Consider the following 20,499-nt stretch of genomic DNA (forward strand, 5'->3'; position numbering starts at 1 on the left):
GAGAAAGACGATGATGAAGTGGAAACTGAGCACAGCTTGTGGTTCAGCAGACCATTTCTTAAACAAAGAAATGGTAATAAATCCAGAAAGTCCAGATTCAAGGGAAAGTATGATTTTATTCATGAGCATTTGTCAAAGATACAAGAGGAGCGGGAAGAAGCAGATGATTCAGAAGAAAGTGAAATAGAGGAGCAAGTAATAGAGACATATAAGAAAAATATTGAGGTACCAGGAGGCCAAAAGGAGAAGAAGGCACAAACGTTATCAGATGACCTTACAGTCAGAGCAGAGGTGAGTGAAGGCAAGGGAGAGCCAGTGGGAGAGATAGTAGTTGGGACTGAAGGTCCAGGGGACCAAATCTGTGAGAAGGGTATCGCAAGTGTGGAACAGTGGCAAATGAAGGAGGAGGAGGAAGAAGAGGAGGAGGAGGAGGAGGAGGAGGAGGAGGAGGAGGAGGAGGAGGAGGAGGAGGAGGAGGAGGAGGAGGAGGAGGAGGAGGAGGAGGAGGGAGAAGAGGGGGAGGAGGAGGAGGAGGAAGGAGGACAAGCAATGCAGTGCTTGAGTAAGGAACAGAAGAGCCTAGAAGAGGAGGAGTGGGAGAAAAGTAATGAGGAAGAAGAAGGAAGAAAGGGAAGGGATGAAGGCAACCTGGAAGAAAGAAAGCAAGGACTAGAAGAGGGAGAAGGGGAAGAGCAAAGCGAGGAAGAAGTGGAAGAAGAGCAAGGAGAGTGGGGAGAGGAGGAGGAGGAAGGGGAGGAGCAAGGAGAGGGAGAAGAGGAGGAGGAAAGAGAAGAAGGTGCAGAAGAGGAAGAAGAAGAGGAAGGAGAGAGGAAAGATGAAAGTGATGAAAAGGAGGAAGGAGAAGGGGAAGAGGAGGAAGAAGAGGGAGAAGGAGAGGAGGAAAAGGAAGACCAGGAAGAAGAGGAAGGAGAGGAAGAAGAAGGGGAGGAAGAAGAAGAGGAAGGAGAGGAAGAGGAGGAAGGAGAAGAAGAGGAAGGAGAGGGGGAAGGAGAGGACGAAGGAGAATGGGGAAAGGAGGGGGAAGGAGAGGAAGAAGAAGAGGATGAAGAAGGAGATGAGGAAGAAGAGGAAGGAGAAGAAAAGGAAAGGAGGGATGGGGAAGAAAATGGGAGGAATGGAGAAGAGGAGAAAGAAGAGGTAGACAATGAGGAAGAAGAAGGGAAATTGCAGGAGATATATAAAAAAGAGAATGAAAAGCAGGAAAGGCAGAGTGATGAAGAAGAGTCAAAAAGAATGAGCAAAATGAAAGGATCTATGAAATATGGCAAACATAGAACGTATCAACAAAAGTCATTTACTAACCCAGAGGGAAAATGGAAAGAGCAGAGGTCTAAAATGCCAGTGCGATCAAAACAACTTTTAGAAAATGGGCCTCCAGGTTCCAAAAAATTCTGGAATAATGTATTGCCACATTATTTGGAATTGAAATAACACACTTTAAATTTCACCAGATTATTGCAAGCCAAATTGCTTGAATGCTGTATGCACAATATGCACTCATATTTCATTAAATTAATTTTGTGTGGTGGTATTTTACATGTGGTGGAAAAAAATTGATCTCATTTGTATTAAGGAGTCAAAAGGCAGCAGGAGGCACTGATAAAATCTGATGCCTCTTAAACTGCCAAATTATAAATATGTAACTAGACAATATTAAAGGCTATGTCAATATAATTAATATGTAACTGTTAGAATTAATAAGTAATATATACTATAAATGTATAATAATATATAAATATATAATTAAATATACTGCATTGTAAATAACTATTGTTAAAAGCAAATTTAGGAACTAGACATATACTGTGAATACTATATTTGTTACACAGAACAGTTCACTTCAAACTAGTGTATGTAAAACCATCTGTAGTAGTACTCACCTATAAGCCCAGCACTGAGGAGGCTGAAGATGGAGAAATGAGTTTGAAGCTAGCCCAGAGCACATAATTATTAAAAAGACATTATCTCAAACATAAGTACAGGCTGGGAATGTGGCTTAGTGGTAGAGTGCTTGCCTGGCATGCATGAAGCCCTGGGTTCGATTCCTCGGTACCACATAAACAGAAAAAGCTGGAAGTGTCACTGTGGCTCAAGTGGTAGAGTGCTGTCCTTAAGCAAAAGAGGCTCAGGGACAGTGCCCAGGCCCTGAGTTCAAGCCCTGGGACTAGCAAAAAAAGTGCAGATCCTTAAGAACTACTGAAACATCAGATTTTTCTTTTACCAGTATTGGGATTTGAACTCACGGCCTCACATTTTCTAGGTAGGTACTCTGATGTTGAACCGTACTTCCAGTCCTGTTTTGCACTGGCTGTTTTTGAGACAGGGTCTTATTTCCTACTTTGTGTGTTCCTGGACTGTTGTCTGTTTTAGACTTCCTATTGTAGGTGGGATGACAGGTGCATGCCACCATGCCCAGCTTCTGTTGAGATAAAGCCTCATGAGCTGACATGGAACTGCAATCCTGTCAATCATAGTCTCTCATGTAGATAGGATTCTAGCTTTGAGCCACCAATGCCTGGCTTGATTTTTTCCTCCCTGTAAATCCTGGAGCTTGGACTCAGGGCCCAGCCCAGGCATGCCACTGACCCTGAGCATTTTTGCTCAAAGCAAGTACTCTATCAGTTGAGCCACAGCTTTTTGGTGGTTAATTGGAGATAGAAGTCTCATGGACTTCTCTGCCCTGGTTAGCTCCAAACTTGAATCCTCCTGAGTAGCTAGGACTACAGGCATAAGCTACCAATGCACAGATTACACGGATTGATTTGTTTTGTTTTGTTTTTTGCTGGTCCTGTGGCTTGAACTCAGGGCCTGAGCACTGTCCCTGGCTTCTTTTTTTTGTTCAAGGCTAGCACTCACTTGAGCCACAGCACCACTTCCAGCTTTTTCTATATATGTGGTGCTGAGGAATTGAACCCAGGGCTTAACATATAGGAGGCAAGAACTTTATCTCTAGGCCATATTCCCAGCCCCCAGGTTGATTTTTTTAAATCAATATATTAGCCATATATATTTTTAAAATTTTTAATTTATTTATTATCAAAGCGATGTACAGAGGGATTATAGTTTCATACATAATTTAGCATGTATTTTTCAGGCTTTGACCATAGTTTGCCCACTACATAAAATAATTTTATAAAAATAAATACTAATCAAAGACTAAAATTAATAATTGACATTTTAAAGAATTAATTTATTTCTTTTAGCTTTTGTGTCCTTTTTATAAAAATTGACAGTGACAACTCTCTTATTAATGTGATCTCTTTCAGTTACTGTCTAGGCAGATGATATATCTAATGAAATGGAGATTAACTTTATGTGGGAGTGTAAGACTTTTGCTTATAGGCCAGGCAGAGTTACTCTTTGGGGCTCAGTTTCCTCATTTGTACAATTGAGTGAATGACATGATAATAATCCCTTCTAACTCTTAAATTCTTTTCATTCTGAATTTGCTGTTCTCTCATTTTGTTTTTTGAATAAGAAATGTTTAAGAAAAAGTATATTTTAAAATAAGCCTAGTTTCTTATAAAAAAATCTTTTCACTCTTACAAAGTTACAGTTTTAATTGTCTCTTATCTTTTATAACCTTGTATTTCTAATCTCCTTTACTTCCTGAATTTTAACTGTACTGTTTGAATCTTCATTTCCAATGTGTTTTCTGTCCTTGATTTTTTTTTCTTCATTGACTTTTCTGTAATTTTCATTTTGTCTTTTGCATGTCAGAATGTTTTAAGTAAAATAAAGATAAAATGTAAATAGTCTTGTTTGTGAAAAAAAATATCTAATATTAGGTGTTGAATTTTACAGGGGCTAGAGTCCACTAAAATAATTGCAGTCTTCCCTTACAATTTCCAGTGTATATTATGAAGGTAGTTGTGTGTGTGTGTGTGTGTGTGTGTGTGTGTGTGTGTGTGTGTGTGCCACACACACATGCACACTGCAGTCCTGGAGCTTAAACTCAGACCTGGGCTCTGTCCCAAAGATTTTTCATTTTCAGCTCAAGGTTAGTACTCTACCATTTGACTCATAGCTTCACTGCTGGGTTTTTGGTAATTAATTGGAGATTACAGTATCATGGACTTTGTTGCCTGGGCTGGCTTCCAACTGCAGTCCTCAGATCTCAATCTCCTGGGTAGCTACAATTACAGGCATGAGCCACCAGCTCTCTTTCCAACTGACTTCCTTTCTCAATCCCTTCCATATCTTAAACATGACAGATTTTGATGTAAACATCCTGTGATTTTTGTGTAGTTATATTCTTTGCTCATTTGATTCTCAGTGAGTAAAAAAGAATATGAGGAGAAAAAGTGGAATCAAATGAAATGCAGAATTTCCTAGTTTCAATTACAAGTTGTGCTTAGCTACAAGCATCTCTGGTAGATAGATAGGCATTGCAGTCCACAGCCGAATTCTACCATGTTCGTTAACTTTTCATAACATAGAATTAATACTATTATAAAGTGTATGTGCCGAAATATTGTTTGTTTTCTTGGTCATGGGGCTTAAACTTAGGGCCCAGATGCTGTCCCTGAGCTTGTTTGCTGAAGGCTAGTACACTACCACTGGGAGCCACAGCTCCACATCAGGTTTTCTGGTGGTTAATGGGACATGATAGTTTCAAAAACTTTCATTCCTGGACTTGATTCATACTGCATTCTATAGATCTCAGCCTCTGAGTAGTTAGGATTTCAGGTGTGAGCAATCAGAGCCCAGCTCAAACATAGTTATTTAAAAGTAGTTTGAAAAAGATTAAATAATATGGATGACAGATGTAGTCATAAAGAAACTTCTGTCGGGAATTCCAAGGATACAAGAAATGTTTAAACTTAAGTTGTTAATGTTAAAAGTAGGGGCATTCTTCTTCCCAAGAAGAGATTATCAGCTAACAACATGAAATTGTGTTTGAAGTATGCCCATCTCAGAACGTGAACTGGCCTAGATGCCCACTCTTAAATAGCATTTCTTACCTATTCTTTGCATTTTCCTGGCAAAAAACTTGGTATACTCTTGAGAAGCTATTGTTTTTACAATCACGTGTCCGATCAAGAGGACATACATAGCAATTCATAGTCCAGGGCCCTTCTTCTAGCTTTATACCTGTTAGCTGGATGACTTGGGCCAGTTTCTTAGCCTTTACAGGCCTGTTTCTTCATATGGAAACATCACTTTAGAAGAGGTGACCTGAGTGTTTCTGTACTTTGTCAGAATCAGAATTACTGGTATCTGTTTTCCTCAATACCTAATCTTGAATGTAGTCACCCAGATCATCCAAACTTCAGGCAAACTAGCAGTTTTGCTGAAGTAAACAGTGACCCAAAACTAAGTACTGAACTGTTCAGTAAACATTTCTTTAATCCCACATTAATGGTTAGCAGGCTTCTTACACTCTAAAGTTTATCAAGAGGAGTTTACTAGAGATTAGTGAAGAGCTTAGAGAATGGCCATTTTAGCCACAGACTTACATGGATAGAAGTGGTTTACATATTTATAAATTATATATATTTTTAAATATGCTATTATTTAAAATATACTATTAATATAGCTAAATATACATCTTAATATATATAAAATTTGTAAGTATGTAAATCACTTTTATTAATATACATTTACGTATATCTTAGCAGAGAAAGAAAAAGAAGTTAAAAATTAGGTCCTTCTTCATTGCTTTCATCTGCTCATTACCCACAATTTGTCTGTAGTTTATCAATGATCATTTCTGAGGGAAGTATGAGCTGAATATGTAGAAGGCATTGAGTTGCAGTTTCCTAATGAGTACTCGGTCAGAAAAAGACTTTAAGGTAAGCTGTGAGTTTCCACAGAACGTCTGCAGCTGCTATATAGCAGCACTCAAGGTGAGTGCAACTGAAGTGCCTTTTCCTCATTCACTTGCTAAACATGTATACATTAAACCCAATGCAACCATCAAGGAAAGAGCTGTAATCCCTTCTTCTTTTCATTGTACTTGAGACATAGTTTAATGTTTGGTATATAATATCTATTCAACAAATATTTATGTACCAAAACTTCTGCAGGTCAAGTGAATCTCAAGAAGTAAAGGCCAGGGCTGGGAATATGGCCTAGTGGCAAGAGAGCTCGCCTCGTATACATGAAGCCCTGGGTTCGATTCTCCAGCACCACATATCTAGAAAACGGCCAAAAGTGGCACTGTGGCTCAAGTGGTAGAGTGCTGGCCTTGAGCAAAAAAAAAAAAGGAAGCCAGGGACAGTGCTCAGGCTCTGAGTCCAAGCCCCAGGACTGGCCAAAAAAAAAAAAAAAAGTAAAGGCCACTTAGCTATTATGACATGCCTTTTTAGGTATATATTTCTTCAAACAACTCCTGGCAATATCAAGGTAACCCTTTCTTCTTTGTTTGTCAGTTATGGGGCTTGAACTCGGGGCCTGTACACTGTCCCTGAGCTTTTTTCTTTTTGGTCAAGGCTAGTGCTCTACCACTTTGAGCTATAATACCACTTCTGGTTTTCTGGTAGTTAATTGGACATAAGAGTCTCACAGACTTTCCTGCCCAAGCTGGCTTCAAATTACAGTCCTTAGATCTCAACCTCAAGTAGCTAGGATTACAGGCATGAGCCATTGGCGCCCAGCTAACTCTATTTCTTAATAGGGCTCTTTGTGTTCTTTTATTTCAAGAAGCTCTGTAGGATAAGCAAGAATTTTTTTCATACATTACACTGTCAGGAGTGGAACTTCAACTGCCACAGAGAAATGTTAGGAAAAAAACTCACTGTCAAGTAAAGAATCTAAGTCATGCTAAGACAGGTCAAGCAAAACTTAATCAGGCAACAGATTTGAGGGAATGGGGGCTTTCCAGGCTGATGGGAATCTTAAGAATATTTGATATTACATTGAGAGGCAGAGAGTCTTAAGTGTTTGTAAATGATGTTTAAGTTTACTTCACCTAACCTTTTGTATGACCATTCTGGCAATAATATGGAGAGGTGGATTTGAAAAGGATAGAATGCAAGTCAGAGACTGCAGCAGTTACGGTCAGCCAGGCAAAGAATGAAGAAGGCCTGGACTAGGACAGTGGGGATGAAGATATGGGGGCATGTATTATGAAGACACATTGGAATGGAATTGGAAGGGAGGGGGAAAACTAAGTCTTCCTTCTTTTGGCTTAGGAAACTGAGTGTTGAGTGGAAAGATGGTTGTTCACTGAGTGCTCACTATATGTGTGTGCATATTTACACACATATACATTATATATTTTCCCATTTTACATATATCCCACAAAGTAATTAGATATCACGTGGAGGCTGCCAATGGTAGAGCTAGGCTTAGAAGACAGTGTTTAGACCTTTGTATTTATTATCCTTTCACTACTGCTTGGTTATTTCTCGTATAGCCATAAATGAACTTACCTTTTCCAGCCAAACAAAAACTCCTTGCCCGCATGTGCTGCTGGCCCACACCTTTAATCCTAGCTATTCCAGGAGGCTGACATCTGAGGATCACAGTTCAAAGCCAGCCTAGGCAGGAAAGTCGATAAGATTCTTATCTCCGATTAACTTCCAAAAAAGCTGGAAGTGTTGCTGTGACTCAAAGTAGTAGAGTATTAGCCTTGAACAAAGGAGCTCAGGGACAGCACCCAGGATCTGTGTTCAAGTTCCAAAACTGACCAAAAACCAAACAAACCATAACAAACAAAAAACTACTTGAAATTGAAGTTTAATATATGCATTTTCTGGCCTTAGAGAACTTAGATATAAAGTTTCATCGTGCATTAATGTATTAGGAAATCATTCTGTATCCTGTATGACACTGATGAATGTCATGAATCCAGAGTTGTAGCATGAAATGTTATGCTTCATAGTTTTTTAGATGTGAGAGATATACACACACACATACATACATACACACACTATAGGCCAGTCTCAGGAGACTCACACTTGTAATCCTAGCTGCTTAGGAGGCTGAGCTCTGTGGATCAAAGTTCAAAGCTAGCCTGGGCAGGAAAGTCCATGAGACTCTTTTCTCCATTTAATCGCCAGAAAGCAGGAAGTGGTAGAGTGCTAACCTTGAGCACAAAAGCTCAGGGAGAAGGTCCAAGCCCTTGAGTTCAAGCCCCAGAACCAACCTGCGTGTGTATGTGTGCCCCGCTCACGCACAAATACTATAGAGAAAAATGTATATCTCAATACCTGTAACTCAATGTATTATTTTTTGCTAGTTCTGGGGCTTTAACTCAGGGCCTGGGCACTGTCCCTGAGCTTCTTTTGCTCAAGGCTAGCATGCTACCACTTGATCCACAGTGCTACTTGCGGCTTTTTCTGCTTATGTGGACTGAGGAATTGAACATAGGGATTCATGCACACTAGAGAAGCACTCTACCACTAAGCCACATTCCCATCCTTCGATGTTTTTTGTTTTGGTGGTGGTGGTGGTGGTAGTGGTGGTGGTGGTCGTGGGCCTTGAACTCTGGACCTGGGAGCTATTCCTGAGCTTTTCTGCTCAAGGCTAGCACTCTTTCACTTTGAGCCACAGCTCCATTTACAGTTTTCTGGTGGTTAATTGGAGATGAGTCTCATGGACTTTCCTGCCTGTGCTGGCTTTACTGCTATACTAGAGCACTATAACAATGCTATGATATTTTCTTTTTCTTTTTCTTATTTATTATCAAAGTGATGTACAGAGAGGTTACAGTTTCATATATTAGTCCTTGGGTACATTTCTTGTACTGTTTGTTACCTCCTCTCCCCTCCCCCTTTTCCTCTCCCCCCATGAATTGTTCAGTTGGTTTACACCAAATGGTTTTGTAAGTATTGCTTTTGGAGTCATTTGTCTTTTTATCCTTTGTCTCTCAATTTTGATATTCCCTTTCACTTTCCTAGATCTAATACCAGTATATACAGTATCCAGTGTACTCAGATGAGATAGTGATAGTGCGGCTCTACTGGCTTTGAACCACGATCTTGAGGTCTCAGCCTCCTGAGTAGCTAAGATTACAGGCATGAGCCACCTGAACCTGGCTCTCTTGATGTATTTTTTACAAAGTAAAAATGCACCCAAAACTTACCATCATCCATATCAAGATAAAACTTAGGTAGAGTGCTTGCCTAGCATGCATGAAGCCCTGGGTTCAATTCCTCAATACCACATAAACAGAAAAAGCTGGAAGTAACATTGTGGCTCAAGGGGTAGAGTGCTAGCCTTGAGCAAAAGAATCTCAGAGACAGTGCCTAGGCCCTTAGTTCAAGCCCCAGGGCTGGCAAAAAAAACTTTTTTTAAAAAGCTTAGTTAAAAGTTCCTCAGATGCCCTCCTTGCCCAAGGGAAACCACATGCTATCTTCTAATAGAAGCCTCTAATTCTAAAGCATTGTATAATTTACTTTTATATTACTGAGAATCAACTCAGGGTCTCATGCATTTAAAGCAAGCTCTCTACAACTGAACTCTATCACCCAGTCTTGTGATTGTATTCTTAAGTACACTGAACCCTCTCAAGACACAGTGGCTTTCTTAATCATGTCCATAAGAAATATTAGAAGTGTTACCTTGTGCTGTGTGACCCTGAAACAAGTCCTTTGTGAGAAATCAGGCTTGTTCACCTCCTGAGTTCCTAACCCAAGAAACATACTTGGCCATTCCTAATTACCCTTTTTCTATCTTGAACAGTAGTGTGAAAATGTACTTAAACTTTACCCTTTCTCTTTGTGAAATGACAGTATTCTGCCAATTTCTCCTAAGTTGTTTCAGTTTGAAGGTAAGTGTTTTCTGTGATTTAAAGTAGTTGTCCATATGTGTACAGAATAATTTCACATGTGCTTAACAATTGCCAAGTGCTTAATTGTTGTGATTTTTAGCGAAAAATGCCATTTTCTAATAGCTTTGTCAAATTTAGAAAATGATGTAGTTTCTAGCGGTTCCCATAGAATGGATTTTCTTGGTTAATGCTTATAATTGTAGTTTGTAGACATGTATGTGTGATTCACCTATTTCTAAAATAAGATAACATTCCAAAATAGTTTTTGTGCTATCAGTATATTATTTTATGAGGGCACTAATGTCTAAGGTAGCAAAACTGACTGGAATTGACTCAATGCCAAGACCAGTCAAGCTCTCTGGATGAGGACTATCCCGAGAATACGGTTTACTTCCCATGCCCATGTGAGCAAGGGACATAGTCTGAAATTCTGAATCTTAGCATTACTGCTCTTTCTACTTAGCCTATTGCTTACATATAATTATGTACATATTTATCATCATAAGTCCTGATAATGTTAGATAACCATATTGTGTGTCTGCATAGGCATAATATGTTACCTAGATGGAAAATCATGCAAAAAGGAAAGGTTTTGGTCTCTGGTAAATTATAGCTACCTCACCTACATAACTTCAAAAAAAAGTCTCTGTACAGGACAAAGGCTAAAACCAATGCTTTCTCCCTGTACTTACTAAGTATTACATAATTGACTACACATCTATGAAATGCATAGTGTTTTCTAATTTGGATTAGCTGGCTAGAAGCCACATAAACCAAGTTCTATCTTTAGTTGGGTTTTCCTCTGCTCTTCATAATCAAGAGCAAAGGATGTAAATTATTAGGTACCCTTTTATGTATTTTTGAAATATAAATATGTATACCTATCTCTGTTATAAATATCAGGGAAAAATACCTTTGGAGGGATTTTAAATTCCTATGTTTTAAAAAAGGAACACAATACATAGTTTATATGAAAATGCCATAACACATAGAAAATGTTTTCACTTCTCTCAAGTTTAAAAACATCTTGTAGAGACAGTTAAGAAAATAAATGTAATCAAATTTTTACCATTTTTAACCTTGCTGTAGGTACCAAAAGCATTTGAGGAACCTAGACATTGAAATAGAGCAGCAGGTAAAATATTCTTGGTAATGCAGTTACTTGATGTTCAGCATGGATGAGGCAGTGTTTTATCATTCCAACTGTGGTATATGATTTAATATTCTACATGTTCTTTGAGATAATATACATTATTATTTAATTATAAATATGAGTTATTATTTAATATAAATATTTGATAGCAGTATAAAGTCTCTTTTTTAATCTGAGTCTTCTCTTGTGATCAAATCTGTCATAGGATCTGAGTTTGTCTGAAATTACAGACACAAAAGCAGAAGACACTGACAGCCAAGTTAATGCCAAAGAAATAGATGAGATGAAAACTACGCAAGACAATAAAAATGTTGCTGCAGGTGATCATAGTGAAACCAAAGTGTCAGGAAGTATCAAAGACATTCCAGCTGAAATCATTGAAGAGGTATGATAATAGATGGTTGAATCTTAATCCTGAGAGAAAACATATGGGTTCCTAGTCCCTGCAGTTTCATTTGCCTATGGGAGCAGAAATACTTCTCTGAATAGCTCATGTGCCAAGAAAAGGCTTTAACTACTTTCTGAATTAAGCATACCTTGTCTCTAACACACTTGCCACACTGCTTGGTAGGATTCTGTCCCTCAAATGCATTGAAGTCAGTTGATGTGGGTGGACACTTCTGGGAAATGAACAAAAAAGTTGGGCACAGGTATTTGAAATACTGAAAAGGCAAAGCTAGGAGCCCCAGTGCTAGTGGAAAAATAGGATGTGTATATCCATACATTTAAATGTATATGGGCAAATGAAAGTTGGTCCCAGCAGTATTTGATGTTGTGATTAATTCTTCACAGATAAAATATAGACAGAAATATGTAAAGAATAGGAGGAGATATCACTGAGAAAGCAGTGATCATCCTGAAAGTTAAACTAGGAGTGTTAAAAGCATAATTTCCATTATTTGGCAGTTTTACTAGGAGACAGTTGGTCATTTTGAAATTCACTTACAAACAATATTTGGTACTAATTTCAGAGGTGTGGAATTCTGAAACCCAAACCTAATAGCATTGTATGAATCTATTTTCATTCTTTTTTTTTTTTTGGCCAGTCCTGGGCCTTGGACTCAGGGCCTGAGCACTGTCCCTGGCTTCTTTTTGCTCAAGGCTAGCACTCTGCCACTTGAGTCACAGAGCCACTTCTGGCCATTTTCTGTATATGTGGTGCTGGGGAATCGAACCCAGGGCTTCTTGTATACGAGGCAAGCACTCTATTTTCATTCTTGAACTCTCATGCACTGTTAGTTGAGACTTCTACACTCTCATCCCTGCTCTGTTCTAGGTTCTTCCCTTTTACTTGAATTCATTTTCTTTTGGCCCTGTTCCCATTCCCCTTTTTTCTGACATAGACAACTACTGAAATATATCCGTATATCCTTTTATTTGAATTGGTACTTAAATACATATATTATTTTATGTGCATGTATTTTTTGTTTTGTTTTATTGGTCCTGGAGCTTGAACTCAGGGCCTGTCCCTAAGCTTCTCTTGCTCAAGGCTAGTAGTGCTCTACCACTTGAGCCATAACTCCACTTCCAGCTTTTTTGGGGTAGTGTATTGGACATAGGAATCTAACAGATTTTCCGGCCTGGGCTAGCTTTGAACTGCAGTCCTCAGATCTCAGCCTCCTGAATAGCTAGGATTATAGCCATTAGCCACTGGCATTCAGCTAGGTGCATATATTTTTACTTTACAAAAGGTTATTGTCCTTTAGAGATCATTCTCATCCTTGGTTCTTTCCTTTACCAAGGATCCTTCCTCACTTTCTGACAGTTACTTTCTTTCAGAAAGGAAAAGTGATTATTTTTATGGGAAGCATTTATAATTTAGGTGAGAATGGTTTCTAAACTTTTCATAGAGAAAGTATTAAACACCCACTCCAGATGGTAAAATGTTGAGATTAATTAGATACCAATTAATATTTCTGAATCATCTTTGAGGAAAAAGTCTAAGTCACACAGGTTTTTTAATCATATAATTTTAAGCTAGAACATTAGTAATTAGTATATAAAGCCCCTCATTTCACAATAGCCTAGCCAGATGAAGTAATCACCACATAGAAGAAGGAGATTAAAATAAGCCAAATAAGAGCTCCATCCCTTAGTTCAAGCCCCAGTACCAGAAAAAAAGTAGTTATCATATATTTGTCTTACTAGCTAGAGACAGGCTCTGTAACTCTGTGTAAAAACCAAGACTAAGTTTAATCTATCATGGGACAAATATATTTTTCGTGACATGTGTCTTTATTGTTTATAGGAAAGAAAAGCCAGTGCAGAGGATATAGCTGTTCATGAATACAACAAAAATCCAAAAGGTATGAACACATGTGACTTCAAAAGCATATTTTTGAATGTTAGATAAAAAAATAAATTTTAAGAAAAATGTATTAAAAATAAAGGTTAGATATACAATATTCATTTATGTACACATACATGTGGTTGGGTCATTATATGCTTATACACATTTTTTATAACTTTTACTGTCATATGACACTCATTAACAAGTTATGAAATATGTATCCCAGGCATATCTGTTTTCATTTATAACTATCGCAGATGCTTCACAAACAAATACATCATTCATGGTGTTCATGTGTCAGTGTTCAGAGACTTAGGGTAGTCTAAAACCTTGGTTCTCAGATCTCAGCCTTCTGCGTAGCGAGGATTACAGACATGAGCCACTGATACACTGCAGAATGATATATTTAAATGTATTCAATTGTAGGTAATATGAGTGAATGTGCCCCGAGCACTTCTCCAGACACCCCAGAAGTTATTGATTCAACACCAATTCAAGAGGTGAAAAAATCCAAAAAGGTAAGTGGAGTTAATTTTCCATTTTCACATACATCCTTAAAATCTAAGGCAAATTTCTGTTCCTATCTTTTTCCCAAATAATATGAGGATCTTAGAATTGTTTTATGTCCCATTGCCCCTTCTTTCACATTTATTTTAATTTTTGACTTTTTAAAGAATTTCACAAACCATAGCACTTGCTTTGCTCACCATTACTTTACATCTGAGATATTCTTCTCGGATCCTTATTCTTCCTTCGGAAACTTTTGTTGGTTGGTTGGTTGGTTGTGAGGCTTGAACTCAGGGCGTAGAAGCCATCTCTGAGCATTTTTGCTCAAGGCTAGCACTCTACCTCTTTGAGCCACAGTGCACAATTCCTATTTTCTGGTGATTAATTGGAGATGATAGTCTCACAGATTTTCTTTCCCCAGGCTGGCTTTCAACTGCAATCCTCAGACCTCAGCCTCTCAAGTAGCTAAGTTTATAGGCATGAGCCGCTGATGCTGAGCCTTTAGGAAACTTTCTGTCTTAATTGTGTCTCAGTAGTTCACATTTTGAGTTTCTGCATCTTTATTTTCTCAGAGTTCTTGAATAGTAGTATGACTAACTGGCAGTTGTTTGTTTTGTTTTTTGCCAGTTATGGGGCTTGAACTCAGGGCCTGAGCACTGTCCCTGGCTTCTTTGCTGCTGGAGGCTACCACTTGAGCCACAGCACCACTTCCAGCTTTTTCTACCTATGTGGTGCTAAAGAATCGAACCCAGGGCTTCATGTATATGAGGCCAGCACTTTACCACTAGGCCACATTCCCAGCCCTTGACAGTTATTTTTTTTAATAATTGCTCCTATTGTTGCTATTAAAGTATTGTTTTAGGGTAATGTTGATTGTAAATTGACATCTTGAATTGAAGATCCTCTCTACATCTACTTAATTTTTAAAAATTGAAAAAATTAAAAAAAAACAGTATTAAAAGATATTACTTCAGAGGCCTTGTCTAGCATACCAGATTTGTTTTCCACTACTGCAAAAAATTATTGCTTTTATACAACTGTTGATAACTTTGTAAATAACCTATCATGTTTCTCTCACTGCTTTTTTACTACTTTCTTAGATTGTCTGTCTTTGATATATTTGGGATGCCTAGCTCTAATTTTTCATTTTAACTTCCTTGGAATTTATTATGACTCTTGCATCAGAGAATTTCTCTCATTAATCATATATTTTTGGTGTTATAGGTCCTTATGCTTGCTAGGTAAGCACTCTTCCATTTGAACCACACCTCCAGCCCTTATTCACTATATTGTTTAAAATTATTTTTCATTATATATTTTAATATTAACTTTTAATTTTTGAACTGTGACATAAAACTTTTCCATTCTATTCTCCATATCTTATTATGGATTTCATATTTTCCATGTCTGTGATATTTTCAATAATATCAAGGCTCTTATTGACGTTAGAGCTTCTCTTTGGTTGAAAGTATTTTACTCTTTCACCTACTTATTATGTTATAATTTCATTGATTATATTTTTATAAATTTTGGCAGTAATGGTGTTTGAAATCATCCTTACACTTACTAGGCAGGTACTGAGCCATACCTCCAGCCCTGTCTTGTCCTTATTGGTTACTTTCAGATAGCATCTCCTTTCGTGCCCAGGTGAGTGCCTCAACAGTGATCTGTCTGTGCTTCCCATGAAGCTATGATGACAGGCATATGCCCCTGCCTCCAGATATTGGTAAGAAGGGGTGTCTTGAGACTTTTGTCTGGATTGGCCTCAAACTGCAATCCTTTCTATTTCAACCTTCCAGGAAACTAGGACTCACAGCTGTGAGCCGCTCTGTGACCTTGGTTTTTCATATTTTTAAGTTTAATTTGGTTCTTTTTCTATTAAATATGTTCTTTGAAAATTAAAATATCTTGGCTTATGCCACTTAAATCACTTAATATACTGATTTTTCTGTTTTTCTTAATTCCAGTGTCAGCTATCCTTAGGAGTCAATATTTATATTTAGCTTTGGTGGACTTAGTTGTTTATAGATGTATTTTGCAATTTAGACTCCAAGTTTATGTTCAAGTAGGAGTTTTTTGTGGCAATCCTGTAAGGCCTAGATTAAAGTGAGTTCATCTATAGAAAATATTTATTACTGTTAGGTCTGAAATGGCAAGAGGCACTTTGGGTTAATTATCTCATTGATAATATGAACTTCAAACCCACCTCAGCAAAACATGCTTTTCTTCCTCACAGAAGGAAAGCCAAAGGGCACCATGGCCAACCCCTATAATATGAGCTACTTGAAAGGCAGCAAGGGCTGGGAATATAGCCTAGTGGTTATGTGCTTGCCTTGTATACATGAAGGCCTGGGTTCGATTCCTCAGCACCACATATATAGAAAAAGCCCAAAGTGGGCACTGTGACTCAAGAGGTAAAGTGCTAGCCTTGAGCAAAAAGATGCCAGGAACAGTGCTCAGGCCCTGAGTTCAAGCCCCAGGATTGGCAAAAAAAAAAAAAAGAAAGAAAGGCAGCAATTGGGAGGATCTCAATTTGAGACCAGCCTGCTCAAATGAGACACCCATTTCAACAAACAAGTTGGGACAAAGTGGCTCACACTAGTATTCACAGCTTCATGGGAGGAGAAAGTAGGAGGACTTCAGTCTGAAGTTGGCCCAAGCAAAAAATATGAGACTATCTAAAGAAACAACTGAAGTTATTGTTGAAGGCCTTGGAACGTGGCTTAAGTTGTTGCCTAACAAGTGTAAGGCTCTAAGTTCAAACCTCAGTAGCACACACACACACACACACACACACACACACACACACACACACACACACACACACAAAGCCAGGCCAAGAGTCATTTGTGTGAGGACTTATATTAAGGACATAGTACTTACAGAATTCTTACCTTATGTGGGGCTCTCAATTCTTTTTTGCACATTTTGTGAGATCAACTCTGTTCAAATCGAAGCATCTTTATGAGACCAATGTCATTTTAGTATTCAGCTCTGAGGCTTCTTTAACCTTCCTCATTTTTTGACCCATGGGGATTTCCCTTAATTTCATTTGTTTGTTTGTTTGCTGGTCCTGGGGCTTGTACTAGGGGCCTGGGTTCTGTCCCTTAGCCTCTTTATGCTCAAGGCTAGTGCTCTACCACTTGAACCATAGTGCCACTTCTGGCTTTTTCTGAGTAGTTTATTGGAGATACAAGTCTCATGGACTTTTCCTACCTGGACTGGCCTCAAACTGCAATCCTCAGATCTCAGCCTCCTAAGTCACTAGGACTATAGCATGAGCCACTGGCACCTGTTTTCCCTTAATTTCTTGTGAGATTATATTTTTATATTTACTCAAAATTTCTTGTTAAGTGGTAGATTTATTTTTTTTTCATGTTATCTCTCCAGAAAAGCAGAAACAGGACTGGGAATGTGGCTTAGCAGTAGAGTGCTTGGCTAGCATGCATGAAGCCCTGGTTTTGATTCCTTAGCACCACATAAACAGAAAAAGCCAAAAGTGGCGCTGTGGCTCAAGTGGCAGAGTGCTAGCCTTGAGCAAAAAGAAGCCAGGGACAGTGCTCAGGCCCTGAGTTCAAGCCCTAGAACTGGCAAAAAAAAAAAGGCAGAAACAAGAGTGCTTCCATTTAAATCCACAAATACTTTTTCTAGACTCTTTGTAACTTTTTACTCTAATTCTTCCATTTTAAGGTTATAAATGTACTCTCATTATTAGCACTATCTTGATTTCTGAAAGGACCACTTCCAAACCTATGTTTGCTTTCCTGTTTTCTTGTGTTGGCATCTTGTCAGAATTTATTTGTACTGCAATTCATTAAGAATTCTGTTTCCCTCTGGTTAAATCCTCAAAGAGCTTAAGTAGGATGAAACTTCCATCATCATTTTACCTGATAGCTCCTGCATGTGGCTCTCTTGGTCCCTCTCTTCTTAATATGTTTTCCTTCCCTGATGCCTGAGATGCCTTTTCCTAATGTTCTCCTACAGTCCTCAGTGCTACACCCACTCCTGCTTTGCTCTTCTTTGATATATCTTCCTGTAGTCTTTCATTCTGCCTTTCAGGAGTCCCTGAGCTCTTTCATCTCTTCAAGTTCATGTCTGGATTCTGTACATCTGCAGCATTGACCTCCCCTGAGCAGCGGGTCTATAGCTCTATCTCACTGCCTGCACTGACCCACAGGACTCACACAGCCATCATTTAGCAACACTAACACTTTGCTAAGAGTTCTCATCCACAGGAATAGGGAGGTATGTCTTCCTCCAGAATATCACAGTAGGAATTTTCTTTACATATGATACACTGGGAATGGGAAGTGCCCCCAAAGTGGCCCATTCTGGTTCCATGTAAAAGTTAGCTATAGATAATATCCTACTTTTCATCAAAGTAAAATCTATTCTTTGACAAAAAATGGCAAAATTACTAAGATGTTGATGATGTTGACATTTAGATCCTGAAAGATCTTGATTTAGGGTGGAGTCGTGACTGCATTTTGGTGAAAGGAAAAAGACTGATGATGTGTGCTAAGAATAAATCAGCTGACATGTGGCACCCCATAAAGATGGGATGACATCATGATCATGCCTGTTAAATCTCTGCATACCAAGTGAAATTTTCACTTACTGAAATGGAATCTTTTTTCTTTGTGTATGTTTTTTCTAGATGTTCTTCCTTAAATGGATGTCCCTGACAAGTCAGAGATTTTCACAGAGTAGTAATGAGTCACCCGAATCAATAAAACCAGTTGGAGATGAAGAAACTTCACAAAGCGATAGCAAAGATGCCAACCAGATCTACACAGAACAAAACTTTCAGGATACTTCACCAGCAAATACAACTGAGGGAAAGTCAAAATCCTGTATGATATTATAAAGATATGTCTATGTTTTCCTGGTCATCAAGCACATTCATAGTTTATACTTGAAAAATGTTATGACTTCTGCAAGAAATTTTCTAATAAAATAATTTTAAAGATGTAAATTATAGATTTGATTGAACAGTATAACCAGTTTTTGATATTTGTGATGCATATATTTTTAACAAGCAATTTCAAAATATATCTCAACCTCCTCTTGAAGTGTTGTGGCCTTAACTGTTCAGTGTTGCATAAAACAATGTATTTTTATATGTGAAAATTGATATTGACTATATGTGAAAAAAGATATTTCATGGTTTTTGCTAAACAATGTTACCTCTTTATTATTTCATAAGACAATGTTAACCACCTCATGTCACTGTAACAGTTTTAAATGTATTTGCAATTTTTAAAACCTGAAGCAAAATTGTTTGTCTAAAATTATTTTAATAAATATATCCAATTGGTTCTGCTGTTCAAATGATTGAGTATGAATGAAATTTGAAGGCCTAAGGAAGTTACCCACTGATCAAATGGGGACAAAAATCTAATTTTAAAATATCTCAGGACACAAAGTACCTTAACCCTGAATAAAGACTATATAAATGCAATTATGTAAACAATACATTTTTGTGGAGCAGCTGAGTGTTGATGTTTCTTTGCTTCCCATTTCTTTCTTTTGGGAGGTAAGTATCCATAAAAATTTCAGCTTACATGGTGAGATCTGGAGTGATAATCCTGCCACAGATTGCTGAACTTGTTTATTTCAACAGTCCCCGGAGTTGACAGTGGCCCTCAAGTTTGGCTTAATCCCATGCACAGTATTCCACAAGGAATGGGCGGAAATAAAACTGCTAAGTCATGGGCTGGGGATATGGCCTAGTGGCAAGAGCGCTTGCCTCGTATACATGAGGCCCTGGGTTCAATTCCCCAGCACCACATATACAGAAAATGGCCAGAAGTGGCACTGTGGCTCAAGCGGCAGAGTGCTAGCCTTGAGCAAAAAGAAACCAGGGACAGTGCTCAGACCCTGAGTTCACAGCCTAGGACTGGCCAAAAAAATAAAATAGAATAAAATTGCTAAGTCTTCTATTAAGAAACTGCTTTCCTGGCTTATAGGTGCTATGTCTTTAATGGAGCAAAAGACTTTCACTTTCTCCAGTCAAGCTGTTAACAAAACATTTTAGTCTTTAATCATAGTGACCATTTTCCCACTTAAAACTCTGTCTTTCATAAAGAAAGGTGGTAAAAATGCTAGTACAGAATACATGATATTGACATCTTACTAGTAGTCTTTGTGAATATTAGTAAAGTTCTAATTTCATTAAAGGCAAATGTATCTTTAAATTTAAAATTTTTAACTTAATTTCAAATTTTAAAATTAAATTTTATACAATAGAGCAAAAATTCCTAGACATAAGGTGCTAGTGGCTCCTGCCTGTAATCCTAACTACTAGGAGGCTGGGATCTGAGGATCATGTTTTGAAGCAACCCAGGCAGGAAATTCCATGAAACTTAACTACACTTAACCAGCAAGAAACCATAAGTGGAGCTGTGGGCTAAGTGGTAAAGGGCCAGCCTTGATCAAAAAGGTAATGGACAGTGCTCAGGTCAGGAGTTCAAGTCCCGGTATGAACACACACACACACACACACACACACACACACACACACACAGACACCGCATAGGGTAGAAATGAAGTGAAAGTAAAGCTCACAAATGGTATTAAGTTATGCCATTTGAAGTGGCTAGAATTCTAAGATGACCTCAAGGATCCCATATGTTGGAGCCACATGCATCGAATAATGCTTTTCCTTTGAGTTTTGGGTAAGAGACAAATTGAAATTAAACTTCTTAGTCTTACATTAACTTAAAGATGCTAATCCTAGGTGACTCTGACCTAATCTTAAGCCTTCAAAGAGGCTCAAGAAGGCCACCATAAAAGAAGTCAGAGCAATTT

General features: G+C 38.2%; 1 protein-coding gene across 3 annotated transcripts in view; it reads left to right on the top strand.

The window, feature by feature from the left end:
- Positions 1–19,006, top strand: part of Rpgr (retinitis pigmentosa GTPase regulator) — a 53,254-nt gene extending 34,248 nt beyond the window's left edge. For all 3 annotated transcript variants that reach the window (XM_048335850.1, XM_048335851.1, XM_048335852.1), the window contains 4 exons: positions 11,098–11,277; positions 13,141–13,198; positions 13,609–13,700; positions 18,347–19,006. In XM_048335850.1, coding sequence (XP_048191807.1) covers positions 11,098–11,277; positions 13,141–13,198; positions 13,609–13,700; positions 18,347–18,556 — 540 coding nt within the window. In that variant the 3' untranslated portion in view covers positions 18,557–19,006. The remainder of the gene's footprint in view (positions 1–11,097; positions 11,278–13,140; positions 13,199–13,608; positions 13,701–18,346) is intronic.
- Positions 19,007–20,499: the final 1,493 nt, after the last annotated feature.

This window comes from Perognathus longimembris, chromosome 28 (assembly GCF_023159225.1).
Source record: "Perognathus longimembris pacificus isolate PPM17 chromosome 28, ASM2315922v1, whole genome shotgun sequence".
NCBI lineage: Eukaryota > Metazoa > Chordata > Mammalia > Rodentia > Heteromyidae > Perognathus > Perognathus longimembris.